Source organism: Barbatula barbatula, assembly GCF_947034865.1.
Source record: "Barbatula barbatula genome assembly, chromosome: 16".
NCBI classification, from domain to species: domain Eukaryota; kingdom Metazoa; phylum Chordata; class Actinopteri; order Cypriniformes; family Nemacheilidae; genus Barbatula; species Barbatula barbatula.
The window spans coordinates 14217589-14241288 of record NC_136779.1 but is presented as its reverse complement, the minus strand read 5'-3'; the positions used below and the strand labels follow the sequence as shown (position 1 = coordinate 14241288).

Sequence of the window (23700 nt, the reverse complement as noted above, 5' to 3'; positions counted from 1 at the left end):
TATTTCATTTTCTCCTGACATTCATGAATGACAATAGCGAAACCCACAGCTTCCTCCCTCAAACTAGCATTTAATACCCTATAGGAGTTTTCGTGCACCTGGCAACCACACAGCTTTAGCTTCAGCCGAGTGAGGCGCAGCTACTCATCGAAGCTGGTTGTCCCGTCCCGCCTTTAGGACATTATTTAACCCGCTCCCTTCTAAACTCAAGCGAATGGGGTGTGGAGTCCTTCACGGTTTACCTCAGTAGTCGGCTCTCTTAAGTGTACAGTGCTGATTCCTGTGTCCAGAGGGTAATTTTAGCTCACTGCATTGCAGCCGCTAGAGCTGCTGCCGGAATCAAACAGCTCCACAATGGCGACTCCCAGTCCCACCACCAAGTCGCCAACTTCATGCAATAGGAGCATTAGCGCTGCGGGATCCATGCTACACCACCCGCAGATGCAGACGCAACACTTCACGACAGTGAGCAACATGCAGGGTAAGGGATTCAAATAACGTTACAGATGTGTTGCTTATCGTGTCTATTAAAGTGACATTATCTATTGGTGCATCGCTAACGCAGCCTGGAAGTGGTTAGGCCGGGCCCGGTCTCTCGCGTTTCCCGATGGGCAATGTTGTTTACAGTGGCAAATAAATCGTAACGCCACGATAGTTATTCCGAAATAATGCGTTTGTGTACAGCTGTTGTTTATAGTCGACATTTGTCTTTCGAGGCCCGCAGGCCTGTATTGCATTCAATGCTTGTGTCTCAAAACAGTGGAACACAGCAAGCTTCCTACTTACCATGTCACTATTAAACATCATAGCATTCGGATGCAAATATCTTGCATGTACCTGCGACGTCTAGCTAGGTTACTAGTTTTGGAAGCACAGCCGATTAGTTTGGTTTTTATAGGTTCATCTTTAACAGAGATACACAGTTATATGTGATAAATGAATACTACTAAAAACGACAGCTCTTACGAAAATAAATCACTGTTTTGCCTTATGGTGTCTGTAGTAAAACCACAATAAACACGTACGTTTATGTGCATCTATATACACATATATAAACTTAGATATGTATTATTGAGGTGAGAAACAACATATTTTGATAGATTTCTGTGAATTAAAACGCACAAACCAGAAGCAATAATAGAAAGCAAATGGAGAATATAAAATCGTTTTTTTCTTAGGGAAATTGGCTATTATGGACGTGACAGTTCTAATAGAGTAAATCATTGATTATGGAAAATCTCTGGAAATGTCAAAGTAAAGTTGCTTTAAAAATGTAACTTTGAGAGACCTGACATGGGTATTTAAAGCACTAAATATTGACATCTGAGCTATTTATAGAAAGGTCGACTTGTTTTGCATGGTGGAATTGCCCTGGAGGTATATGAAATTGTGTGCATGCTCATGTAGCACACGAGTCAATCAATGTGTAGTTGTTTATATGAGCTTGGGTAGGAACGCCCTCGGGTAGCCCATGTTGTCAGTTGGGTGGAACATAATAAGTCTGTCTCTGTAAATAGGTAACATGTGTATATACATTTAAAAAATATTTTATTATCATTTTTAAACACATGCTTCATTCCCCCATTTACATGCAGATTCAAATACATGCTGGAGGTGTCAAAATGAAACGGGTATGTACTGGTGTATTTTTATTGTAATTCTGCGTTGTTTGTTTTATCATCATTTCAGTATTTCATCATCCGCATTCTTGTTTATTTTCTTTCATTCCTCATTTCCCCCCTTTTTCAGGATTTCAAATAAATCTCTCTGGAGTAACCCAAAGTAAGCCCAGTTTTCTGTGCCAATATAATCTCTTTCCGCACTTCTGTGGTTTACTCTGTGTAGTCCGCTCACCGGATGATAGGATACGGTTTCTGTCATGAATCATCCAAATAAATTATTATTTCTAATGAGTGAATGATAAAAAGTTAAGCATGTACCTATAGGAAATTACAGAAAACAGAAAATGACTTAATTTTTCTGCAGTATTATTTAATAATTTCACACCTCTTTTTAACAATGATTTTTCATTCATGTTCATAATAACAGGCTTAAGCGTTGTTGAAATCTGTAGACAATGGTTCAACAAGCACCGCTTATACATTTTTATATATTTAAATGTAAAACACATTTCAGTTTATAAGTACTATTGTTTGAAATTCAACAATCAATATATCATTATTGAAATTATTATATAATTACAGCTAATAATAAATATTTCTGCATCTTGGTGAATTACATTTCATTGATTTAGAATCATCTCATTTTTTTCATCTTTTTCCCCTTTTTGTGTTTATTTCATACCTTTTTGATTTATTAGACGTTTCTAAATAAGGATGTTCTGCTTTACAGGTAAACGCAAAGCACTTAAGTTAAACTTTGCCAATCCACCAGTCAAACCAACTGCAAGGCTTCCCATCACAACGGCTAATCCTCCATTCCAGAACGCTCACATGTAAGTTTGTGACAGTAAACACTTATGCCCAGATTAAACATTTAGACAACCATGTATATACAAATGGTAAATAGGTCTGTTATTTTATTTATTCAGACTATTTATTATAATTGACTTTCAGAGAGAGGTTGCGGACACACAGTATCGAGTCGTCAGGAAAGCTGAAGATTTCTCCAGAGCAGCATTGTGACTTCACGGCCGAGGATCTGAAGGATCTGGGGGAAATCGGGAGGGGAGCCTACGGCTCTGTAAACAACATGGTGCATAAACCCAGTGGTCAAATCATGGCCGTCAAGGTAATTCAAGTTTTTTAATGTATTTTAAAAAGTATTAAAACATTATCCATCGGTTCAGTTATTTTGAGAAAGGGAGGAAGAGCGTAGCCACAGCTTATATGTACATATACAGTTCAAACAGTCTTTAAAGGCTCAAACTTTCTCAATTTAATGTTTGCAAAGCTAGACAGATTATTTAGTCAAAGCGTTCCTGGCTGAATTAGATGAAATTAGATCATTTAGATGAAAATTTGTGAATGTCTTAACAATGTTGGCATGTTACCAAATTGGATGTAGATTTCAGGATATACATGGCACTGTGGTTCTAGGTTTAGAAATGTGTATAAACTAATTCTGAAGAACGTCTAAAGTGTACCTTACCCATTTTTATCCCTTATTCCCCCTCATGTCATTCCAAAACCGTATATAGAAGATATTCGAAATACTGTTGGGAAATTAAACAACATAATGTATGATGAACTGTCCTTTAAGGGAAGTCAGAGGATTTAGTTGAAGCCCATGTGATTTCGAAGATGGAAGCAAAAAAATGTCATTGTGCTTTATAATAGCGCCACCTCCAGGTTTAGTGCTTTAGCATTTTCTGGTTATAAATAGGTCAGGCTTACGTGCTACAGACATGCAGCAGTTAGCTGTAGATTTGGAACCGAAAAGGCTCCGAGGAGCTTCATGATCTTTTGGCAGGGATATCTGTTTGATCTTCGAAAGAATTCTTCCACATTTTAAAACTGTCAGAGGCTGTGCCATGATGTGTCTGTGCTAAAGTGTTCTTGTGTGCAATGCAGAGGATTCGCTCCACTGTTGATGAGAAAGAACAGAAACAGCTTCTCATGGATTTAGATGTAGTGATGAGGAGTAGCGACTGTCCATATATTGTCCAGTTCTACGGCGCTTTGTTTCGAGAGGTGAGCTGTTCATCTCCAACTGAACCTTTACACTTTATCACTTTTTGTATGGTTTGGGTTGGTACATTGTAAAAATATTATACAGGGCTTGAATGCTTAAACTGTTTTTGTGTTTGTGTGCAGGGCGACTGTTGGATATGTATGGAACTTATGTCTACCTCCCTCGACAAATTCTACAAATATGTATATTGTGCTTTAGATGATGTCATTCCAGAGGAAATATTAGGCAAAATTACATTAGCGGTAAGTGACTTACTGTTATTCGTGTTATGATTCTATACATTATATAATTACTTTCTAATATGCTAAATGAAATATAACTGCTCTTTTGCTGAACATTTTTCTACAGACTGTGAAAGCACTGAATCACTTGAAAGAAAACTTGAAAATAATCCACAGAGGTGAGGAGAACATTCACAATGTACTGAAGCCGAATGAAGATGGGTCATGTATGCTCTGTGTCAATTCATAACGTGAAATTATTCAATTTAATTTCTCACAGACATCAAACCCTCCAACATTCTTCTGGATAGAAATGGCAACATTAAGCTTTGTGATTTTGGTATCAGTGGACAGTTAGTCGACTCCATTGCCAAAACCAGAGATGCTGGATGTAGACCTTACATGGCTGTGAGACACAATTCTTTTCCTCTATAAACCATTGTGTAGATATATTCTGTAGTCCAAAATGCTAGTTTTGTGTCGTTTATTAAACCATGTGTCATTTATAGCCTGAACGGATAGATCCCAGTGCGTCTAGACAAGGATATGATGTCCGCTCAGACGTTTGGAGTTTGGGAATCACGTTGGTATGTCAACAAACCAACTTTCTCTTATGCGTAGAAAACACTTACGTTCAAAATGGGTAAAATTAACAATGTGTTGTTCCAAGTTAACTGCTGGATGACTTTGTTTATCTAGTATGAACTTGCCACGGGACGTTTTCCCTACCCCAAATGGAACAGCGTGTTTGATCAGCTGACACAGGTGGTGAAGGGTGACCCTCCACATCTCAGCAACTCCGATGAGAGGCAGTTTTCACCCAAATTCATCCAGTTTGTCAATCTATGGTGAGTTTAGTGTAAACACATGTGGCTAAGGCATGTCTTTGTGTTTTGAAGTGTTTGCCTGAATAGTATTCTAACAGTGTAAAGCGAGCATGATTCATGTACACCTGTGCATTCGATGTGTGAAGTTTGACCGTGTGTCTTTGTTTGATCATGTGACTTTTCTGGTCCCCTTTCAGCCTTACAAAAGATGAGTCGAAGAGGCCAAAGTACAGAGAACTGCTGGTAAATGCTAAGTCATTTATTTTATATTGTTATTTGTCATGTTATGATAATAGCATGAAATTGAAATAATATAATACTTCTAGAGGTATAGTTCATCAAAATAAAAAATGTTGTCATCATTTACTCATGTTCTTGTCATTTAAGACGAGTATGACCGAACAGCGGCAGCACCCATTAACTAATGGACACAAAACCAATGCATGTCAATGGGTACCGCCATTGTTTGGTTACCAACATTCTTTAAAATATCTTCTTTTGTGTTCTGCAGAATAAAGAAGGTCAAACAGGTTTGAAATGACAAGAGGGTGAACTATGTCTTTAATAGCTGTAACTTAAAATAATGCAATTATTTTGTGGTATGGCCCGAAAATTTTCAATTGGAAGACTAAATTTGACAATCATTTAAAAATGTTCTTTTTGGTTCTGTTCCGCAGAAACATCCATTTATCCTGATGTATGAAGAGCGAGTTGTGGACGTTGCCAGTTATGTGTGTAAAATATTAGATCAAATGCCCACATCCCCCAGCTCTCCCATGTATGTTGACTGATGGTGACCGGTCTGTTGAACAGAGAACGGATCGGCAACCATCTGGTGTGCATACAGCGCCTCACAAAACTTAACCGTTTTGAAGTTTTACTGAATTACAAATCCTACTTTGAAATGTTGATCTCTGTGATGAGGGTTTTATTTCAAAGCACTGATGATTCTAATTCATTTATTGCACCAAAATGAGGTTGAGGTGGGTGTATACAGTTCCTTTAACTGTACAGTTGCAAGTATACTGCATTGTTACTTTGCAAGTGGTTTTGCTCCCTCTGGCCTCAATATACAAGTCATTTATTTTGTTTTTCAGTGCTTAGAAATAAATATATTACAGAGGACAAAAGCAAGATGGTTTTTTTCATTCAGTAAAATGAAAGAATTGGTTAATGGTCTCATATTTTCTGCTAGGCATCCATCATATACGAAGTGATTGTGTTTAAAGAGAAATACATCCCAGTCCCTAATGTTTCGTGCAATAAGGATCGGCTCCCATTTAAAGCCATTTAAACCATGGTGCGTAAACCAATGCTAGCTAGCTTCAGCAGAACATCCTTTGCCATTTATTTTGTCCTGTGTGTGATCCTTTTGAATATTAAGCTGAACCTGAATTTGTCCATTTCAAAGACTGTCAGATCCGGCTTTGTCTGTTAGCTATGAAAACACATGTTTGCCAAAATGGATTGCTATGAAACACAAATGAAAAAAAGGGTTTTGCTTTAAACGTGTATAGATCATCAACAAAACCACATACATTTGACACAATTGTCATTCTTTTAATTTAATGAATCTGTATGCAAAGGTATTGAACTACATCAAGGAAATGTTTAAGTAGCTTTACTCTCTACATATGCAATAAGATGTCTTGATCCAAATGTTTTTTACTATATCAAAGAGAATTGTGTCTTGTGTACTGAATGCATACACTGTAAAACAGTTCTGTAATTTTGCAGCAGGTCTGCCAGTAACTAAATGTAGCTTCAATTACTAGTTAATATTTTACTATTAGTACTGTTTTTAATTTGAATAAAACTTTATCATTACTGGCATTACACTGCATTTTTGTTTTCTAGTAAAATACTAAACACTTTCTAATTTACGATACATTTACATAACAAAGAAAAGTGACCTAGAAAATAATTTGTTTTTGAAAGAAAATATAAGAACTATCAAAGCTACGTTTATGACAAAATTGTAAATGAAATCTACAGTAAGTCACTGGCAAACCTGATGCAAAATTACAGCAAAGTTTTACAGTGTAGATATGCAGGGAACTTCTCGTCCACTGTAAATGTGTATTTATAGATACGTTTTCCCTGACAACATTGGTGAACTGTAGAACGGTGGATTCTGCATTGTTTCACAGATGTCTCCGAAAGCTCGACCTTTAAGCATGTTATGGTTGGATTTGGCAGTGTGGATGGAATGCATCTGGAGCCCCGACCTACCCCTCAAATAATAATACACTGATAGATCACTTATTTTAAGAGATGTACAGCGATTATCAAAGCATTTTGAGGAAAACTGGTTTGATTGTACAATTATATGGCACCAGATAGTGTTGTTGAGAGAGTTTTTTAAGTGTCAGAAAAACTTAAATATAATTGTCACATGTCAGTTCATCAATATATGCCATTTATTTGTCAACAGGCTCTGTGGTGAATGTCTTATGATCAACCTTAACAATTTCACAGAAATAATTTTTTGTCTAAGAATGACTAGTGCGCAAATAGCAAATCACCAGAATGTTAAGTAAAGGGGGTAAAATATTTTTAAGGATGATGTGTATTATATTGTATCAAGAGTGGGAAATATGTACAGAAAAATCACTGTGAAAATATTTTAATTGTACGGTGAGAACAGTAATCTGTAAAAATTTAACAAGGAAACGTGCAGGGATTAATGCCGTATATGTTCAGGTTTGGGTATATTAACCTTTGACTGCTTCGAGGCTTTTGTCTTATACACGTCACATATTTCATGAGAACATGTGAAATCGAGTTCACGTTATTAATATGATCAAAGTATTTGCCTGCAGGTCATTTGTTACAGAATTTGAATGTGGCTTTGACTTTGTCATACTGCTCTGTTAGATCTGAACACGCAAATGAGCTAAATGCTAGAATAAAACCAATTACTCAGCCATTGCCTGTGTACATTATATATATATACACCAAAACTCATTCAAGAATACGTAACCCTCGAAAAACTGTGATAAATGTTACAATTTCTGCTGTATGAGTTTGCAAATTCAATGGTAATCAGCTAGATCTTATCTACACACGCTACTGCTTTACTCATCACTCCCAGGTCACCGCGCTGCCCATGTCTGATAATTTCCTCATCTCTGTTGATCTCGACCTAACTTCTCCAAACACAACACACACTTCCCCACTGATCACATTCAGGCGCAAGTCACGCAATCTACGAACACTCTTCCATCCAATATGCTCCCTCCCTGTTGAATACTAACAGCGCCACCAACACTCTTTGCTCCGCACTAACTTCCTGCGTAGACAGTTTATGCCCGATTACATCTAGGCCAGCCCGTGCATCCCCTTCTGCCCCCTGGTTATCTGATGTTCTCCGTAAGCATCGCACCGTGCTTAGATCTGCTGAGAGAAAGTGGCGCATAATCTAAAGATCCTACTGACATCGGTCTCTATCAATCTTTACTCACATGCTCACTCCCCTCTTTCTCTCTCCTGTCTGAAGTTGACGTTTCCAAGGTCATTTTTTCTAACCACAGGACTACCTGCCTGCTAGATCGGATCCATCGGTTGTTCTTACCCACATTATATACTTGTCTTTCACATCTGGTACATTCCCACAGTCTTATTTACCCGTATTTCCCCGCTACTGAAGCAACCCACTCTTAATTCTGTACTGTTAGATAACTACAGAGGGTTATTTGCATCCCATTCATTGCCGAAACTCTTGAGGATCTTGTATTTATACAGCTCTCCACCTTCCTCAAGCAATACAACCTCCTGGACAGCAACCAGTCTGGTTTCAAGAGCGCTCATTCCACCGAGACGGCGTCATTGAAGCCCTGAGACTGGCAAGAGCAGCCACTAAATCATCTGTACTCATCCTACTGGATCTCTGCCTTTGACACCATCAACCACCATATCCTCCTGTCGACCCTTAAGGCTATGTGTGTATCTGGAATGGTGCTACAATGGTTCAAGTCTTACCTCTCAGGTAGGTCATTCAGAGTATCCTGGAGAGGTGAGGTCTGAGTCCCAACATCTCAATACCGGGGTGCCTCAGGGCTCAGTGCTTGGACCGTTGCTCTTTTCCGTATACATGACATCCCTAGGTTCTGTCATTCGGAGTCATGGTTTTCTCTATCACTATCATTTCAGTATGCCTGAGTGATATTTCGCTCTGGATGAAGGACCATCATCTGAAGCTGAAAGGTGCTTGTTATCCTGCCCGACCTAAAGATTCATCGCAACCTCTCTATTTAACTAGGCTCACCAACCAGCACTCCTTCCAGAACAGCCGGAAACCTTGGAGTGGTAATTAATGATCAGCCACACTTCATGGATCATGTTGCCAGCCCCACCCATTACTAGTCGTCCTCTACAACATTAGGAAAATTAGACGGATCCTGTCCGAGCATGCTACCGCTAGTCCAGGCTCTTGTCCTGTCCAGAGTGGACTATTACAATGCGCTACTGGCTGGATTTTCAGCTTGCACAACCAAACCTCTACAGATGATCCAGAATGCAGTGGCAAGAGTGGTCTTCAATGAAAAGTATGAGCATGTACAGCACTCAATACTTAGTTGGGGCTCCTTTTGCCTGAATAACTGCATCAATGCGGCGTGGCATGGAGTCGATCAGTCTGTGGCACTGCTCCCGTGTAATGAGAGCCCAGGTTGCTCTGATGGTGACCTTCTGCATTGTTGGTTCTGGCATATCGCATCGTCCTCTTCACAATGCCCCATAGATTCTCTATGGGGTTAAGGTCACGTGAGTTTGCTGGCCAATTAAGGGATACCATGGCCCTTAAACCAGGTACTGCTCCATAAAGTTGGTCAGCAGCAAGAAGCATCAAGTGCTCTAAAACTTACGGGTATATGGCAGTGTTGACCTAGGACCTTAGAAAACCCAGTGGACCAACACCAGCAGATGAAATGGCACCCCTAAACCATCACTGACTGTGGAAACTTTACACTGGTCCTCAAGCAACGTGGATTGTGTGACTCTCCTCTCTTTCTCCAGACTCTGGGAATTTACTTTCATCAGAGAACCTTTTTGTCCTTTTTGTCTTTAGCCCAGGCGGGACACTTCTGATGCTGTCTGTTGTTCAAGAGTGGCTTGACACAAGGAATGCGACAGCTGAAACCCATGTCTTGCATACATCTGTGCGTAGTGGTTCTTGAAGCACTGACTCCAGCTGCAGTCCACTCTTTGTGAATCTTCCCCACATTTTTTAATGGGTTTTGTTTCACAATCCTCTCCAGGGTGCGGATTCCCTATTGCTTGTAGACTTTTCTTTCCTACCTCATCTTTTCCTTCCCTTCGCCTCTCTATTAATGTGCTTGGACACAGAGCTCTGTGAACAGCCAGCCTCTTTTGCAATGACCTTTTGTCTCTTGCCCTCCTTGTGCAAGGTGTCAATGGTCGTCTTTCGGACAACTGTCAAGTCATTTAAAGGCCTTTGCAGATGTTTTGAGTTCATTAGCTGATTAGAGTGTGGCACCATGTGTCTTCAATATTTAACCTTTTCACAATATTCAAATTTTCTGAGATACTAAATGTGGGATTTTCCTTAGTTGTCAGATATAATCATAAAAATTAAAAGAAATAGACTGATATATTTTAAATGTTTGTGTGTAATGCATGAATATAATATTCAAGTTTCACTTTTTGAATGGAATTCGTGAAATAAATCAACTTTTTGATGATATTCTAATTATATGACCAGCACCTGTATGATGAAACGCGTCCTTAATCTGAAGGAATGCACCGTTTAAATCTTGCAGCCTCGAGTCCTTCTGCTACAACGCACCAGATAACTTATAGCTATTAGGAGCAATAGCATCGTCTCACACTCAGGTACAAAATACAGATAGAGTTGAAAAGACAATCCGTTTTGATTGTTACTTTTAGTGGAGCGTTAGAAAGTAGGTAGATAACACTATTATGGTATGGTTCAACTAAAAAAACTTACCTGGTTGAGTCTGACTTGAACTTGAAATCGCTAGCCAGCGTGTACGTTTTAATATTCTATTTGTTTAGCAAATTTAATTTGCATATTTAATATCTATCGTCTTTAAAAAGCATGTGCTCTACAATCCATCGCACAAAATCACTTTTTCGTTTAAAACAAAGTGAAGAAGGCGATAAACACTAACTGACTCGCTTGACTTTGTGCTTTGAAACGTCAAAATAAAAGCTTTGTTCAACGAGCGGTGAAATCAGATGTCAATCAACATAAGTAGTAACTCAACACTTTAGATCCCCCCCTGGATCCCCCTCTTCGTCAGCACCTGACCGATTAGTTCTGACTTTTTTTTAAGGATAGAAAAAGTAGAAAAGAAATAAAAGAAAATAGACCTTAGCTTTGTACACTGTGGGATGCTATATGAGACCAGTTTGACTGCACTTATGCTTTTTGTTGTCCTTATGTTGTTCCAATTGCTTCCATTGTTTACCTCATTTGTAAGTCGCTTTGTATACAAGTGACTTCACTTTTTTTGACAAAAGTGGACAAGACTGATGGAGTCAAGGTTGGTTTTATGTTGTTTATTGAACTCTCGTAACTAATATAGCGGCGTAGACAAGTAATGGGACAGTTTACATTGTAAAAGTGTTTAGTGGCCAAGCAATACAAAAGCTTTTTGTCGATTGTATATAGTTCTCCCCAAGAGAAATTTAGAAACAAGACAAAAACCAACACAATCTCACGGCAATACGTAACTATTTTACAAGGTGGCTGAAGTTGTATGAAATCATACAATGTCATTTGCATGTTTAAGAAGTGGCTTCAGTATGACTTTTTTTCTAATAATCATACAATTTTGTACAAATTCAAGTAAATTAGTTACAAATTGCCGTGAGAAAACGTCTGAAAAACAATAATACTTTAATTTTGTTAGAAACACTGTTGATATTCTGCCATCAGGATCAGCAGACCTGTTGTGGAATAATATTTTACAATCTAAAAAAAGTTGAAATGGAAAGTTAAGAAAGCACTACTGGACTGCTCATTGAAAAATAAAATTCCTTAACAAATGAATACTGCAATGCAATACAAAATATTTTCACTCTTTAGGACCATGAATATAAAACTTATATCTTCATTGTATCAAATTCATTTTGCTCTCTATTTCAAGGTAATAGTACACATGCTGGTCATTAATACTTATAAACAGTACTGCGTTTAATACTGAGTCAAAGTGAGCATAAAATAGCACTTCTTCGTGGTCTATAATGCCCTTTACGCTTTATCATTGGGTAATAATAACCCAAATTGTATTGTGTCAAAGCCTTGTTAAAAGTCATATTTTTGTCATATTAAGGCTATACAGAAGGCACTCTAGCATCCATCCCACTGGGGTACCTGGGGACAAACAGTAAATTCTGTACAACTCCAAAGCTGAAGCTGAGTGAAATGTGAGAGACTAAGAAAAAAATTCACAGTTTTTCTGGCGATCTAATGTTATTCATAAAAAAACTTGTCTTATTGCTAATCAATAACCGTTTTATAAAAAAAGAGCTCCTAAATTTTCCGCATTTGATGTAGGCCTACATGTAATCCTATTTCACAGTTGAAGTTAAAATAGCCTATATATTAGATTTATTTTTCACAAGTGCTGGTAAAATCTACATCACCCATCATTATTGCTTGTGTTTTTAAAACTTGATTGACATTGGCAGGAGAGAACAGTTCTGTCAGGCATTTTACATTCATTATTTCACACTTTGAGTTTAAGAATAAACCGCATGAATCAAATAATTTCTGGTTTCAGAGTAGCAACTGTAGCCAAAACAAAGGATTATCAGTGCATGTATAAAACATAAATCAACGTTTGGGAATTATGTGACATCATCAATATAAATTGATCCTGATATTATTTTGTAACCATTTTCAAACTGGTGAACCTTATGCAAGTTCACTCTTGCATTAATTGTTTTTTTATGATAGAGGAATGTCTCATAAATATGTTTGTATAAATATGCCAATTTAAAGAAATAAATGAAATAAATACACCAAATGAGCAAAAAATATATCAAACCTATTAAAAAGAGAATAAAAAAAAGAGTCTAAAATAACATAAGTGACTAGGTATTTTAGAATGGAAAACACTGGAATTAGAAGAGATCAAATAATCAGTAGGCTAATAATTTTTTAGCCCTAATAAGTGTTCAACTCTTATTTTAGAGAATACAAAATGTGATTCAATTACAGTTATTTCTCCAGTGATTATGAAGACCACATGTAGTTTAAGAATCAAAAGCTCTATTACTTTCTGAATATGAATACCATACTCTCACATTAACTAAGAGTAACACAAAAACCAAAAGCTTCGGGTCTCTAAATAAATTAAACAATTAAATGGAGATAACAGAAAAATAAATGCTTATAAAAATAAATGCAGAAGCAAAAGTGTGACATATAGGACTAAGCCCTACGACGCAAGGTGCAAAGTGTGAATGAATATTTACAAAGCACAATAGAGTACGTGATATACTAGGTTGATGTTCGTGAACATGCGTTTCCCACACCACAAATGTGCATACGAATAAAACGACACATTGGTTTCTCTGTTGTCAGTACAATGGAATATTTACAAATGATTCCACAAAATGCTTTTGAATTTGGTATGGACATCCCTGCTTGATTTGCTTTGCAGGATCTTTCTTTTTTCCAGTAATAAAAACATTCTTTCCCAGAATCCAGTCAAAACGATTTTCAAGTTTTGATGGACCGTGATAAAACAATATTAAAACACCAATGCTTACTTTTAGCCAAACTTGTAAAGATTCCTAAAGCAAAAAAGATGAATAAAATCTCATTCTCATCTCATCTGCAGCATGTCGATATCTTTGGGTTTTGAAATGTTGTTTTTCGAAGTGCGTAGCGATGCTTTGGCATTGAAACATTAGCTGGTCATCTTGCTGTCGGAGGAGTGCGCTCCAGCTCACCAGTGTTCTAAGTGCAGATCCATTGCAGAGTTCAAGTTGATATCTGTCACGTCGAGGAATTCCGTGTTAAAGATGCTCGGGCCGGGAGGAGGGATGCTGTTATTAAACGCTGTAGCTGAGCTGGGTGGAGTCAGGTCCAACCATTCCATCGTTTCCCACGGTGACTCTGTAAAAAGCCCTTGGTTCTCGGCTGCGACCAGCGAGACTTTGGTTGCCATTGGGGATAAAGGTGTGTCCATCATATCACGGTTGATAAGCAACTTCTCATCGTGCTGCGGGCCGATGAAGCTTTCTCCCGCCTCTTCCAAGTGTCCATCTTCAGCACCCATCTTTAAAAGCACCGTGTCTCCTTGCCGGCTCAGCAGCACCTCCAAGTGGCCGTCCCCGTGACCTCCCGCGTGTTCGTAGGGAGTCAAGGTGTGACTGAAGTGTCTGTGGAACTTCGGTATGGATGTTACGCCGCCGCTTGGTGAAACTGTAAGGTGAGGCACAACTTTGGTTACAGGTGACCTCTCGTCTTTGGCGTTAGCTGGCATTTCTTTGGAGAAAAGGGGAGCACATCACAGCACAAACAGTGAGCAGGCTGTCGAGGCGCCTCACAATTGTTTAGCTTTACCTGATTACAGTTTTCCATTCCAATGACACTAATAAATAAATGTGCTGACACTTTCACGATCGGTATGCTCACCTCCGCTCTCAATAAGGACGTCTAGAAGTTCATCCATCTGCTGGCTTCTCATCATCTGCTGCAAAAACATAAAATGACTGTGAGTGTGAAAACCGACGCGTTGGCATTTGTCGTTTTCAAACACAATCGACGCGTTATGTGCCGTCACCTTTCTTTTTAATACACAAACAGATAATGGCCGCATTGTTAACCATGATCACATTCAAACGCAATGTACTATTATTGTTATGCTGGCGAATGTTTATTTCTGCAGACGATATCAAGGAGAGCAGTCAACTATGAAGTACACAATACAGCATTGTGACTTCGACACTCATAAGTTCCCCTTTTATGAAAAAAAGACAGCCAGAAAGCTGCTTTTCATACAGAGTGTGCGGCGTGAGAGCAGAGTGCGTGCTACAGGGGAAGCGGAAAGCGAGCGAGCCAGAAAAAAGAGCAGGGAGCTGGGCCGAGTTACTCTTGGGGACTGCTTTACCTGTTTAACAGCATCCTCATAGCATGGGGGCTGTTTAGTGTCGGATGCAGAAGAATCGGAACTACAGAAGACAGTGGTGGAGGTGGGAGACTTTGGCTCAACGTGCCTGGCAGAGTGCAATATTGCCTCCTATATGAGGAGACATGGTGAAATGTTATATCTTTGAAGAGGGACTAAAGAGAAGAGAAAGGTTCTAGAGGGCCGCAGGCACCGTTTGTGTTTGTATTATGTGCATCAAAGGTATTCTGTGTCATCAATACTGTGATTGTATCACAATAAATATCAGAAAGAGACCTCCATAGGATTGGGCATGTAAAGGTCTTATGACTTGCTCATGTTCTTGAAGACTTGTATTGAATTTTGTGTCTGGTTTGTTGATGGAGACACATGACTGGAATATGTACAAAATCATTTAACAGTACCGTATTTTTATATTTGAACAGAGAAGATACAATTGAGACTTACTGTAGTAAATGTGATATAAGAATGTATAAGGCTTCCACAAGTGAGATATAATGCATGAATGTTATTCATTTAGTTACGCTTAATAAGTTATTCACATACTTTTTGCATGTTACCATTCTTGGCCTTGGATAACCCTCTGGGGTTTAAGTTGTTCTCCGCAGGGCTTTGGTATATAGGCTGCAAGCTTCTTCGGTCCGATGCATATCCGCAGCTTACCGACTGTCCAACATTTTTCTGCTGTAGCTGTGAGAGAGATATTTCATCAGATGCATAGAAGCCTATGAAATTCATGGTTATACAACATTTTCTGGACAGTTTATCTAGAATTCCCTCTATTAAATTATGAAATACTACGTAAATAAAAGTAATCGTTGAAGTACTTGAACTCTTTCTTCACCAATATATTTTTTTATTGGCCAGCCAGTGCAAGCATTTTTAATGATTACACAAAAGTTCGAGCGCTCCCAGAATGTTTAATTCTGTGAATATTCGAACATAAAATGTATCAAAAGATTCGCCTTTTGCTGTTTCCTCAACATTTTTAACAAAAACTATTGTCCGGATCAAGTCAAATAAATATTGGAACAATTGATGCTGCAGTCTTTCAGAAGATACATGCAAGCGCCACCATACTGTATAAAAGTGAAAACTAGGAAAGGCAGAAAAATGATCATAAATGACAGAAAGTCTTGTCAATCATAGGGAAAGAGTTAGGCCCAATCCCATTTCTACCCCTTACACATTCACCTACCCGTCTGTTTAGTGCTTTCTCATGAAGGGGTAGGGCTGTCTCGATGTACTTTTGGTTGGAGGGGTAAGGGGAAGGGCCATATAGATTTTTCAGGACCTCATTTCAAATGAAGGGGTATGACATTTTCCAACATGGCTGCTCACACGAATATAATGTAAAGACTTGTACACACCGGGACGATAATCGCAGCCTTTTTTTCGGCGTTCATACTCACTGGCGATTATCTGAGTGAACGTGCAAATTCACTCCCTGACATGGATGCTGCTTAATGAAAAACAGATAACCCCCGGTACACAAGCTGGCACTTCGCAAATGTATGCTTCAGACACGCTTGTCACACAGAAGAAGAATGAATCTTGCTTCCTTTTCGTTAATGTGTGCTCTGTAAGACCGTTTTGTGCTTGAGCACCACCAGGTCGTGTTTTGCAGCTCAAGGCACGTGAACAAAAGCGGCAATCTCATTGGTCGGCCACTTTTTATCGTGGCGCAGCTTTTTTTAAGGGCGCATTAATGACGCACGATAGAACCGCAACATAAGACAACTTTAAAAAGGTAATTGTAACCAGGGCCGTCTCCGTATTGTAATCGCGAATAGACCGGTGGTTAGCTGAACACATTCCCTTTCCATCGTTCTGTTCATGATCACGTCCCGGGGGCTCCCACTGTGTCTAGGTATTTGAAATGCAGTTGTGTGGGGTGTGTGGTGACTTACTTTTGGCAAAAAAAGTCAAGGGTCACTTTTTAGGCTGTAATCCACAAAACGGACATAACTACAGCTGACGGTGGCATCTTTGTGATAGCCATTGGTGCATCTCCTTTGTTGTATATAGCTAGCAGTGATGTATGATGGTGTATTAGTGGTGTCCCATTTCTTAGGGAAATCTCTCACCACTCTGTTTCAAGGGGAAAGGCCGATAGGTAGGCGAACAGGTATAAAATAGAATTGATATTGGGTCTTAAAGTACTGTAGTGGTATGTTTTTGTCAATGGCTGAATCCTAAATACAGTATAATATACAGTGCCCTCCCCATTATTGGCACCCTTGGTAAATATGAGCAAAGAAGGCTGCAAAATAAATCTGCATTGTTTTTCGGTTTGATATTTTATTTTAAAAAATCTACAAAATTAGTAAAACAATTTGAAGTGTATGGAAAAAAAATTAATACACCCATTCCACAATTATTTGCCCCCCCTAGAAATTCTACTCTAGAAGTATAACAAGTATATTCCCATTAATATTAACATTTTCTGAGTACACCAAGGTGACTAGAAACATGATGTTGTCCAGTCATGACTTCTTGTTTCACAGGAGAATAATATAATATAAGTAAGTCAAAGCCCAAACCCCCTTCAATCAACATTCATCTCATCATTCATCACAATGGGTAAAACCAAAGAATATAGTTCTGATGTGCAGCAAAAGATTGTTGAGCTACACGAAATAGAAAGTGGATTTAAAAGGAAATAGTTGAAACAATAAAAATGTCAACATCAGGGCAATAATTAAGACGTTTTAATGGACTTTGGATGTTGCAAATCTGTCTATATTGTCTTAATGCAAAGCAAATAGAATGTTGAGTGGCCAAAGACTTAAAAGATCACAGATGGAGAATTGCAGAAATTAGTTAAAGTTTAGTGTCAGAAAAACTTAAATTAAAATAAAGGAAAACTGCACCTCCATCGCCACAAGTTGTTTGGGGCACTGTTCAAGAAACAATTCTTCTGCTCTCATGCCAAAACAACCTGGAACTGTAAACAGGACTGGGGTCTATTGTCATATGAAATGAAAAATAGTTTTTTGGCAGCAATAACACAAGATAGGTTTGGTGCACACAGGGGTAAACAAGAGCCCCATGTCCACAGTTAAATATACCACCAGATATTCATTGTCAACCTACTTTTTTAATACCACTGGTTCTGGACATCTTGATCAGATACATGGCATCATGTTTTATATCAAATACCAACAGATATAAATTCAAAACCTGACTTATAGAAATATTATAATGGTTCATGGTTAGATCTTACATCAGCTCACTGGTTCAAAACAAATATCCAAATCAACAAAAAAATCACTGAACACAAAATCAAGATCCTGCCATAGCCATCCCAGTTCCCTGACCTGAACCCTATAGAGTGGGATGAACTCAAGAAGAGGGAGCACCAACATTTGAAGGACCTGGAGAAATTCTACATAGAGGAATGGGCTCGGATAACTCTCAGTGTATTCTCAAACCACATCAGACTGACAAGAAAAGGTTGCGGAGTGTATTAAATACAAGGGTGCCAATGATTGTGGAAAACATGTATGGAAGAAAACATTTTTTGACAATGTGATATTCCCCCTATTTATAATTTTCCTTCAATGAAATATTGGATTTTTTTTATTAAAGATCAAAACGAGAATCAATGCAAATTTATTTTTACAGCCTTCTTTGCTCATATTTACCAAGGGTGCCAATAATAGTGGAGGGCACTGTGTATAGTATAGATATAGTATAGTAAATCCTGTCAGAGTATATGTATTTGTTACCCAAGTTTTGGAAACAGAATTCAAATTTTCTTTTTTAATGTTTAGTTCTTAGCATGTTGTTTGGGTACCTGCATAATATGCATTCTTGGTCCATTTTGAGGGACTGGGTGAGGGCATCCGTCTCTACTCAGAGGTGGGGTCAGCATGTATGGGTGACTGGGGGATGAAGGCAGGCTGTTGGGCTGAGGGCTGCTGGAGTTTTTGGTTACGGGGGAATCTTGAGGAGAACATTGAGGGCTCAAAAATGCTGAGAGGCCAGCAGGACTTCCAGAAGAAGGCACTTCGAGGCAGTGGATACTACTGTGCATATCACAGTGACCCATCCTCTCCAAGCAGCTATTGCTTGGGCCACCTTTGAGCTGTTTGGATGAAAGAGGGCAGCTTGAAGCCACATGTTCCTGTTTAACAGACACTCCATAAAACTGTTCCATCTGAGCTGGAGGCTGAAGATGCATCATGTGTTGCGGTGGGTGTCCTGGTGGTGGAGCACGGCAGTCTTGCAAGCAGTGGCCACGCTTCCTCTTGTGGAGCTGCATCCGCAGCTCCTCCACCTGCCTTTGCTCTTGGTGCAGCTTCCATGTGAGTTCTTCGATCACTTTCTGCTTCTCCACCAACATCTTGTCCTTTTCAGCATCTATACCCAAAGACTCTAAACCGGCCTGGCAACCCACTCCGAGGCCACTTGAGATGCTCGGGGCTTCATCCGTGCTCAGTTGGACTGGTGATGGCTGTAGGCCAAATTGTGGGGAGGACATGGTGACATCACTGAAGCTATCGGGCAGTGAACCACTGACTGAGAGGTCAGAAGAGGCTGGTGAGATGGGTGGAGTGGAGCTGGTGCTGCAGAACGGGTAGTAACCCCCACCGTGAGACATGACACTTGAAGAGCCTGGGGATTGGTAGGACGACAGAGATCCTGTGGGGGTCACTGGGAAAGTCACAGTGCTTATGTCTCCAGAGCTGGACGGGGAACTGGAGCTGGAATCTTTAAAGGGTCGCAATCTCTCGATTAGGGCAGTTTTAGTGCCAGACACAGGCAGTCCGCGTATTCTCAGTTGCTGCCTTAGCTCAGAAACCTGCCATCACAGAAATGAGCCATATACATGATTTCTTGGTATTATATACAGGGGTTGGACAAAATAATAAGAACATTATTATTTGATATTATTTAAAAATAACACCTTGCCTATACCAACCATCAAAATAATTAACATGTCAAACATGAAGAGTTCATATGCAAAAACGATTTATTATTCCTAACACAATGAAACATTTTATTTATAACAGTTAATTGTTTTTGCGAATAAAATCTTCATAAATAAAAATGAAAAGAAAAATGTGTATATTAGTGATGAAAAGTGATGCTTACTGCAAAAATAAGACCCTAATTGGAACCTTGTAATAATGTTGTGACTTACTGAAATACAGATATCATCATTTGTTTTAATGTAAATAGCTAGAATGTATTTACATTATAACATTATGTATGATACAATATATTATATACAGTATAATACAATTATACCCTACATCAAACTCTTTAAAACCTACTTTTAAGTCATCCAGGTTCGCAGGCAATGGTCCTGGCCTGGCTGAGGTGATGGGGGTGGGATTACAGTAGTTGGTCTTTACAGGAGATGAGGAGCTACTGTTTACACCGCTAGTTGGTACACTTGAACTGCATGATGTTTGTTGTTCACTCGATTGCCTGTTTTACAGAAAATAGATTTGGACACATTTGATTGACTTGTTTCTGATGATCTTAAATATTTTACAGTTACTTGAAAAACGTAAAAAAATATTTTAAGACAGTCACAGGACTCACTTGTTTGGTGTGTGTTGGTTTAAGGGCTGGTAACTGAAGCTCTGGCTCTGTGGACACTGGTGCTGATGGGAATGTGAGTGCTGCTGATGTTTCTGCTGGCTGAGGATCTGCAGCTGCAGGAAGAGTTGCTGTTGTTGCAGGAGCCGAGCATAGGCGGAGTCCATGGGTGGAGGTGGAGATTTTTCTGCCTTCTGGTCCGGTGGGATGTACTGGTGGTACTTGAGCTTCTTCACCTTGGGCTTGATATCTTTTGGCTTTTTGTGGCGGTTCTTGTCAGATATTTTGGACTGCTTCATTCATTGGTCAGATAGTAAAAGAACAGCGATTTATGATTGAGGCATGTAAGCTAAAACTTTAGTCGTATGGTTAGAACTTTGTGTTTGTTGTTTGGTGACTGTAAAAAGGATAAAAAATCCTTACCTTGACTATAGCAGGGACTGGAATGGGCGGAGATGCCAGGTTGTTTGTGGCATGTGCATTGTCCTCTTGGTTCTGAGTGGTGACATCTTTGTTCTGAGACCCCTACAAAATTCAAAATTCAATTCTTGATACTGGATACTGGATAGGATACTTTACTATATCAAATTATAATAGAATCTATGCCAATTATATATTTCTATTGAAGATTATGAAACAAAACATTATTGCTTCGGTCAAACATTTAACTTCAAATTATGATGGTACAACAGAAACAAAGCTGGTACCCAGGCAACATTGTTTATAAAAGATTGATGTATGTTTTCAAAGCGCATGAGGTTATTAAATGCACATAATTTACAGCGCTCACAACTGGACAGACACAATTCTAAAATAAATATTCCTTAACATGCACCCATTTACTATCCATGACAACAGTAATAGGTCATGATTTCATGCCAGGCCCCCTGACAGCAACGGAGATTCGTTTCTTATTCCATTTGCCAGAGAACAGGCAATCGCTCTAATGCCCGAAGCAATGTTGTAAAAGCAACAATACACCTTTTACTGTGTAAGAAACACACTGGCATGCTAAGCTGGGAACAGAGTCAAAGACCTGTCATACAGTATCTAACGGCTCCCGGAGAGCTTGGACAGAACCATGCAGTTCCGTTTGTGACCATAGGAAACAGACTTTTACTTTTCTAAGACTGCTTACTATGACAAAGAGGCCGTTTACACTTGACCATTTTCAACTAATAACTGAAAACTTTTACTGCGTTTTGGCTGTTCGTGTACACGATTATTCCCCAAACAATGTTTGTGCTGCGTAACATACTACTTGTCATTTCTCCAGCAAAAAGTAGATTTACTGCACCACTACAACCAGCGGAGACATATTTATTTTATTTATATACACAAACTGTAAACACACCAATAAAACGCTTATACCTTAAAACAGGGTGTGTATATGTGCAGAGGCACATAGTGTTTCTTTACAGCACAACATCACTCATCCACTGGCCTGGCATGCAAAATACAGTGTTTTTATTCATTTTCCCAGATGCAGATCGTTTTGATAACGCTGTCGTGTGTACATTAAACTTTTCAAAATCGCAAAAAAAGAACTTTTCTGTTTTTCATCATGTAAACATACGCTAAACTCTCCCTCACTTGACTTTGCTTCAGGATTCATTTGTAGTGTATTCTTTTTTCTTGGAAGGGCAAATCAAAATCAGATATTAGTCAATATTTTATTAAAATGATCATGAATGTTGGTGACCAAACAACAGCAGTGCCCATTCACTTCTATTGTATGGACACTAAACCAAAGTCAATGGGTACTGCAGTTTTTACCAACATTTCTCAAAATATATTATTTTTTTTCTGCAGAAGAAACATTTACATACTGTTTGAGGTGAGTAAATGATGACAGAATTTTCATTTTTGGTTGAACTATCCCTTTAACAATCATAAAAAATGTCCCATTTTCTAAAATGTTTAGACCTCGGGTTGAGGTCTTTGCACTCAACCCGATGACTTTGCCTTGTCAAAATGTGAAAAGTGCGGAGAAAGAATAGTAAAAATGTGTGACAGTGTAGTTTCTCACATGGCTGGGGCTGTTTAGGGTGGGGGAGGGCGAGCCGCTGGTTTTGTTCTCCGGGAGGGGCTCAGCGAAACCCTGCGACTCTTCACTGTGGGGCTGTTCAGGGGACAGACTCTCACTGCTGCTGTCCTCCTCAAAAGCATACGAGTCCTCCTGCTTGGGGTACTTCCCATGGTTCACTGTGAAGATAAGAAAGAGACAAACGAGTGTATTGAGAACCCAAATGCATTACGATAAGATAACAGAGCTGGACGAATCCAAGAACTAAAAAAGAAACCAAAAAGATAAGAACAAATTTACACGCACCCAGCTGATTTTAACACCAGCAATGTTTGAAAGAATTACAAGGCTCTGAAATCTATGTAAATATTTGAGTAAAGAGTTTGTGCGTGAGAGGGCTATGTGAGTGTGTTGAGCGTTTGCCAAAATGGTGCTGTGTCTGGTGCGTCGGCGACGGGCTCGATCCCGAGCATCCTTATTTCTTTGTCATTTGCACCTGGTCGAGCACTTGGCCCAGAGGTGCCATGATGTTGTCGAGCTAGATTAACAGAAACCACTTTAGAGTAGCAGGAGCAATGATAGGTCAGACTAAAAGGTCGTGAAATGGGCAGTGTGAAACGGCACTTTGGAGGGGCAAATGTGTGGAACAGATTCCATATCTGAACATGTGACCTGCCAGGAGCACAGGGACTGGTTTCAATCATGACAAGCACACTTTGGACCTGTGCACTGGGCAAACACTCTCTGGTGCCGCCGTCACACCGGGAAATGTGTGTGTGTGTGTGTGTGTTATTTCCTTTAGCTGTTGATGTTGGCCTGGCCTGTTTCTTTATGACAAGGCTCAGGAAGCACCTGACTACAGCCTGTCCAGTTTACTAGATCATTTCAGAAAGATGTGTTCCACTCAAAGGGATAGTTCACTCAAAAGTAATTTTCTTGTCCTCATTTTTCACCTTTGTGCCGTTTACAATATTGGTTTTATTTGTGGAACACAAAGAATATATTTTGAGAAATGTAGAGTAATAGTAACCCATATGTCCAGTTTAAAACTAATAAAAACCAACACAACTCCAGGGTGTCAATAAATGTCTTATGAGGTAAAACATTACATTTTTGAAACTATATACATTTTATATTAAGAGGTCATGACTTTGAATGTATATAGATGAAAAAACGACACATAACGGCGGCACGCTGGCTTCACGATGAATTAGATTGCGAGAACCAATGAGATTCGATGTTGGGATCGGAGCCGGCATGCAAATTAAAATACCCATATCATTATATATTCG

The 23700-nt window shown here is 39.1% G+C and overlaps 2 protein-coding genes across 14 annotated transcripts in view; one reads left to right on the top strand and one right to left on the bottom strand.

Moving 5' to 3' along the window:
- The first annotated feature begins 9 nt into the window (after positions 1–9).
- map2k4b (mitogen-activated protein kinase kinase 4b) lies at positions 10–7632 on the top strand. 2 transcript variants are annotated; one of them, XM_079476506.1, is made up of 13 exons: positions 10–481; positions 1596–1631; positions 1750–1782; positions 2353–2455; positions 2577–2751; positions 3534–3653; positions 3777–3896; positions 4003–4054; positions 4156–4283; positions 4385–4462; positions 4575–4723; positions 4900–4945; positions 5380–7632. In XM_079476506.1, the coding sequence occupies exons 1-13, from the start codon at positions 355–357 to the stop codon at positions 5491–5493; spliced, it is 1281 nt and encodes a 426-aa protein (XP_079332632.1). In that variant the 5' UTR covers positions 10–354; the 3' UTR covers positions 5494–7632. The 2 variants fall into 2 exon arrangements, with proteins under 2 accessions (XP_079332632.1, XP_079332633.1); XM_079476507.1 differs by lacking the exon at positions 1750–1782 and having other exon boundaries at positions 100–481.
- A 3600-nt stretch (positions 7633–11232) lies between these two features.
- Positions 11233–23700, bottom strand: part of myocd (myocardin) — a 100267-nt gene continuing 87799 nt past the window's right edge. For 7 of the 12 annotated variants that reach the window (XM_079477000.1, XM_079477005.1, XM_079477002.1 and 4 more), the window contains 9 exons: positions 22412–22587; positions 20806–20907; positions 20386–20675; positions 20112–20268; positions 18629–19636; positions 15376–15519; positions 14812–14940; positions 14337–14394; positions 11233–14186 (listed from right to left, as the gene is read on the bottom strand). In XM_079477000.1, the coding sequence (XP_079333126.1) occupies positions 13645–14186; positions 14337–14394; positions 14812–14940; positions 15376–15519; positions 18629–19636; positions 20112–20268; positions 20386–20675; positions 20806–20907; positions 22412–22587 (2606 nt within the window). In that variant the 3' untranslated portion in view covers positions 11233–13644. The remainder of the gene's footprint in view (positions 14187–14336; positions 14395–14811; positions 14941–15375; positions 15520–18628; positions 19637–20111; positions 20269–20385; positions 20676–20805; positions 20908–22411; positions 22588–23700) is intronic. The other 5 variants (XM_079477001.1, XM_079476998.1, XM_079476999.1 and 2 more) reach the window with 3 other exon arrangements.

Bases quoted from the DNA above. Each gene is read 5' to 3' on its own strand.
- map2k4b (XM_079476506.1), top strand. From the start codon at position 355: ATGGCGACTCCCAGTCCCACCACCAAGTCGCCAACTTCATGCAATAGG. The intron at 4,055-4,155 runs GTGAGGAGAACA...AATTTCTCACAG, and splicing joins CTTGAAAATAATCCACAGAG to ACATCAAACCCTCCAACATT. The intron at 4,724-4,899 runs GTGAGTTTAGTG...GTCCCCTTTCAG, and splicing joins ATCCAGTTTGTCAATCTATG to CCTTACAAAAGATGAGTCGA.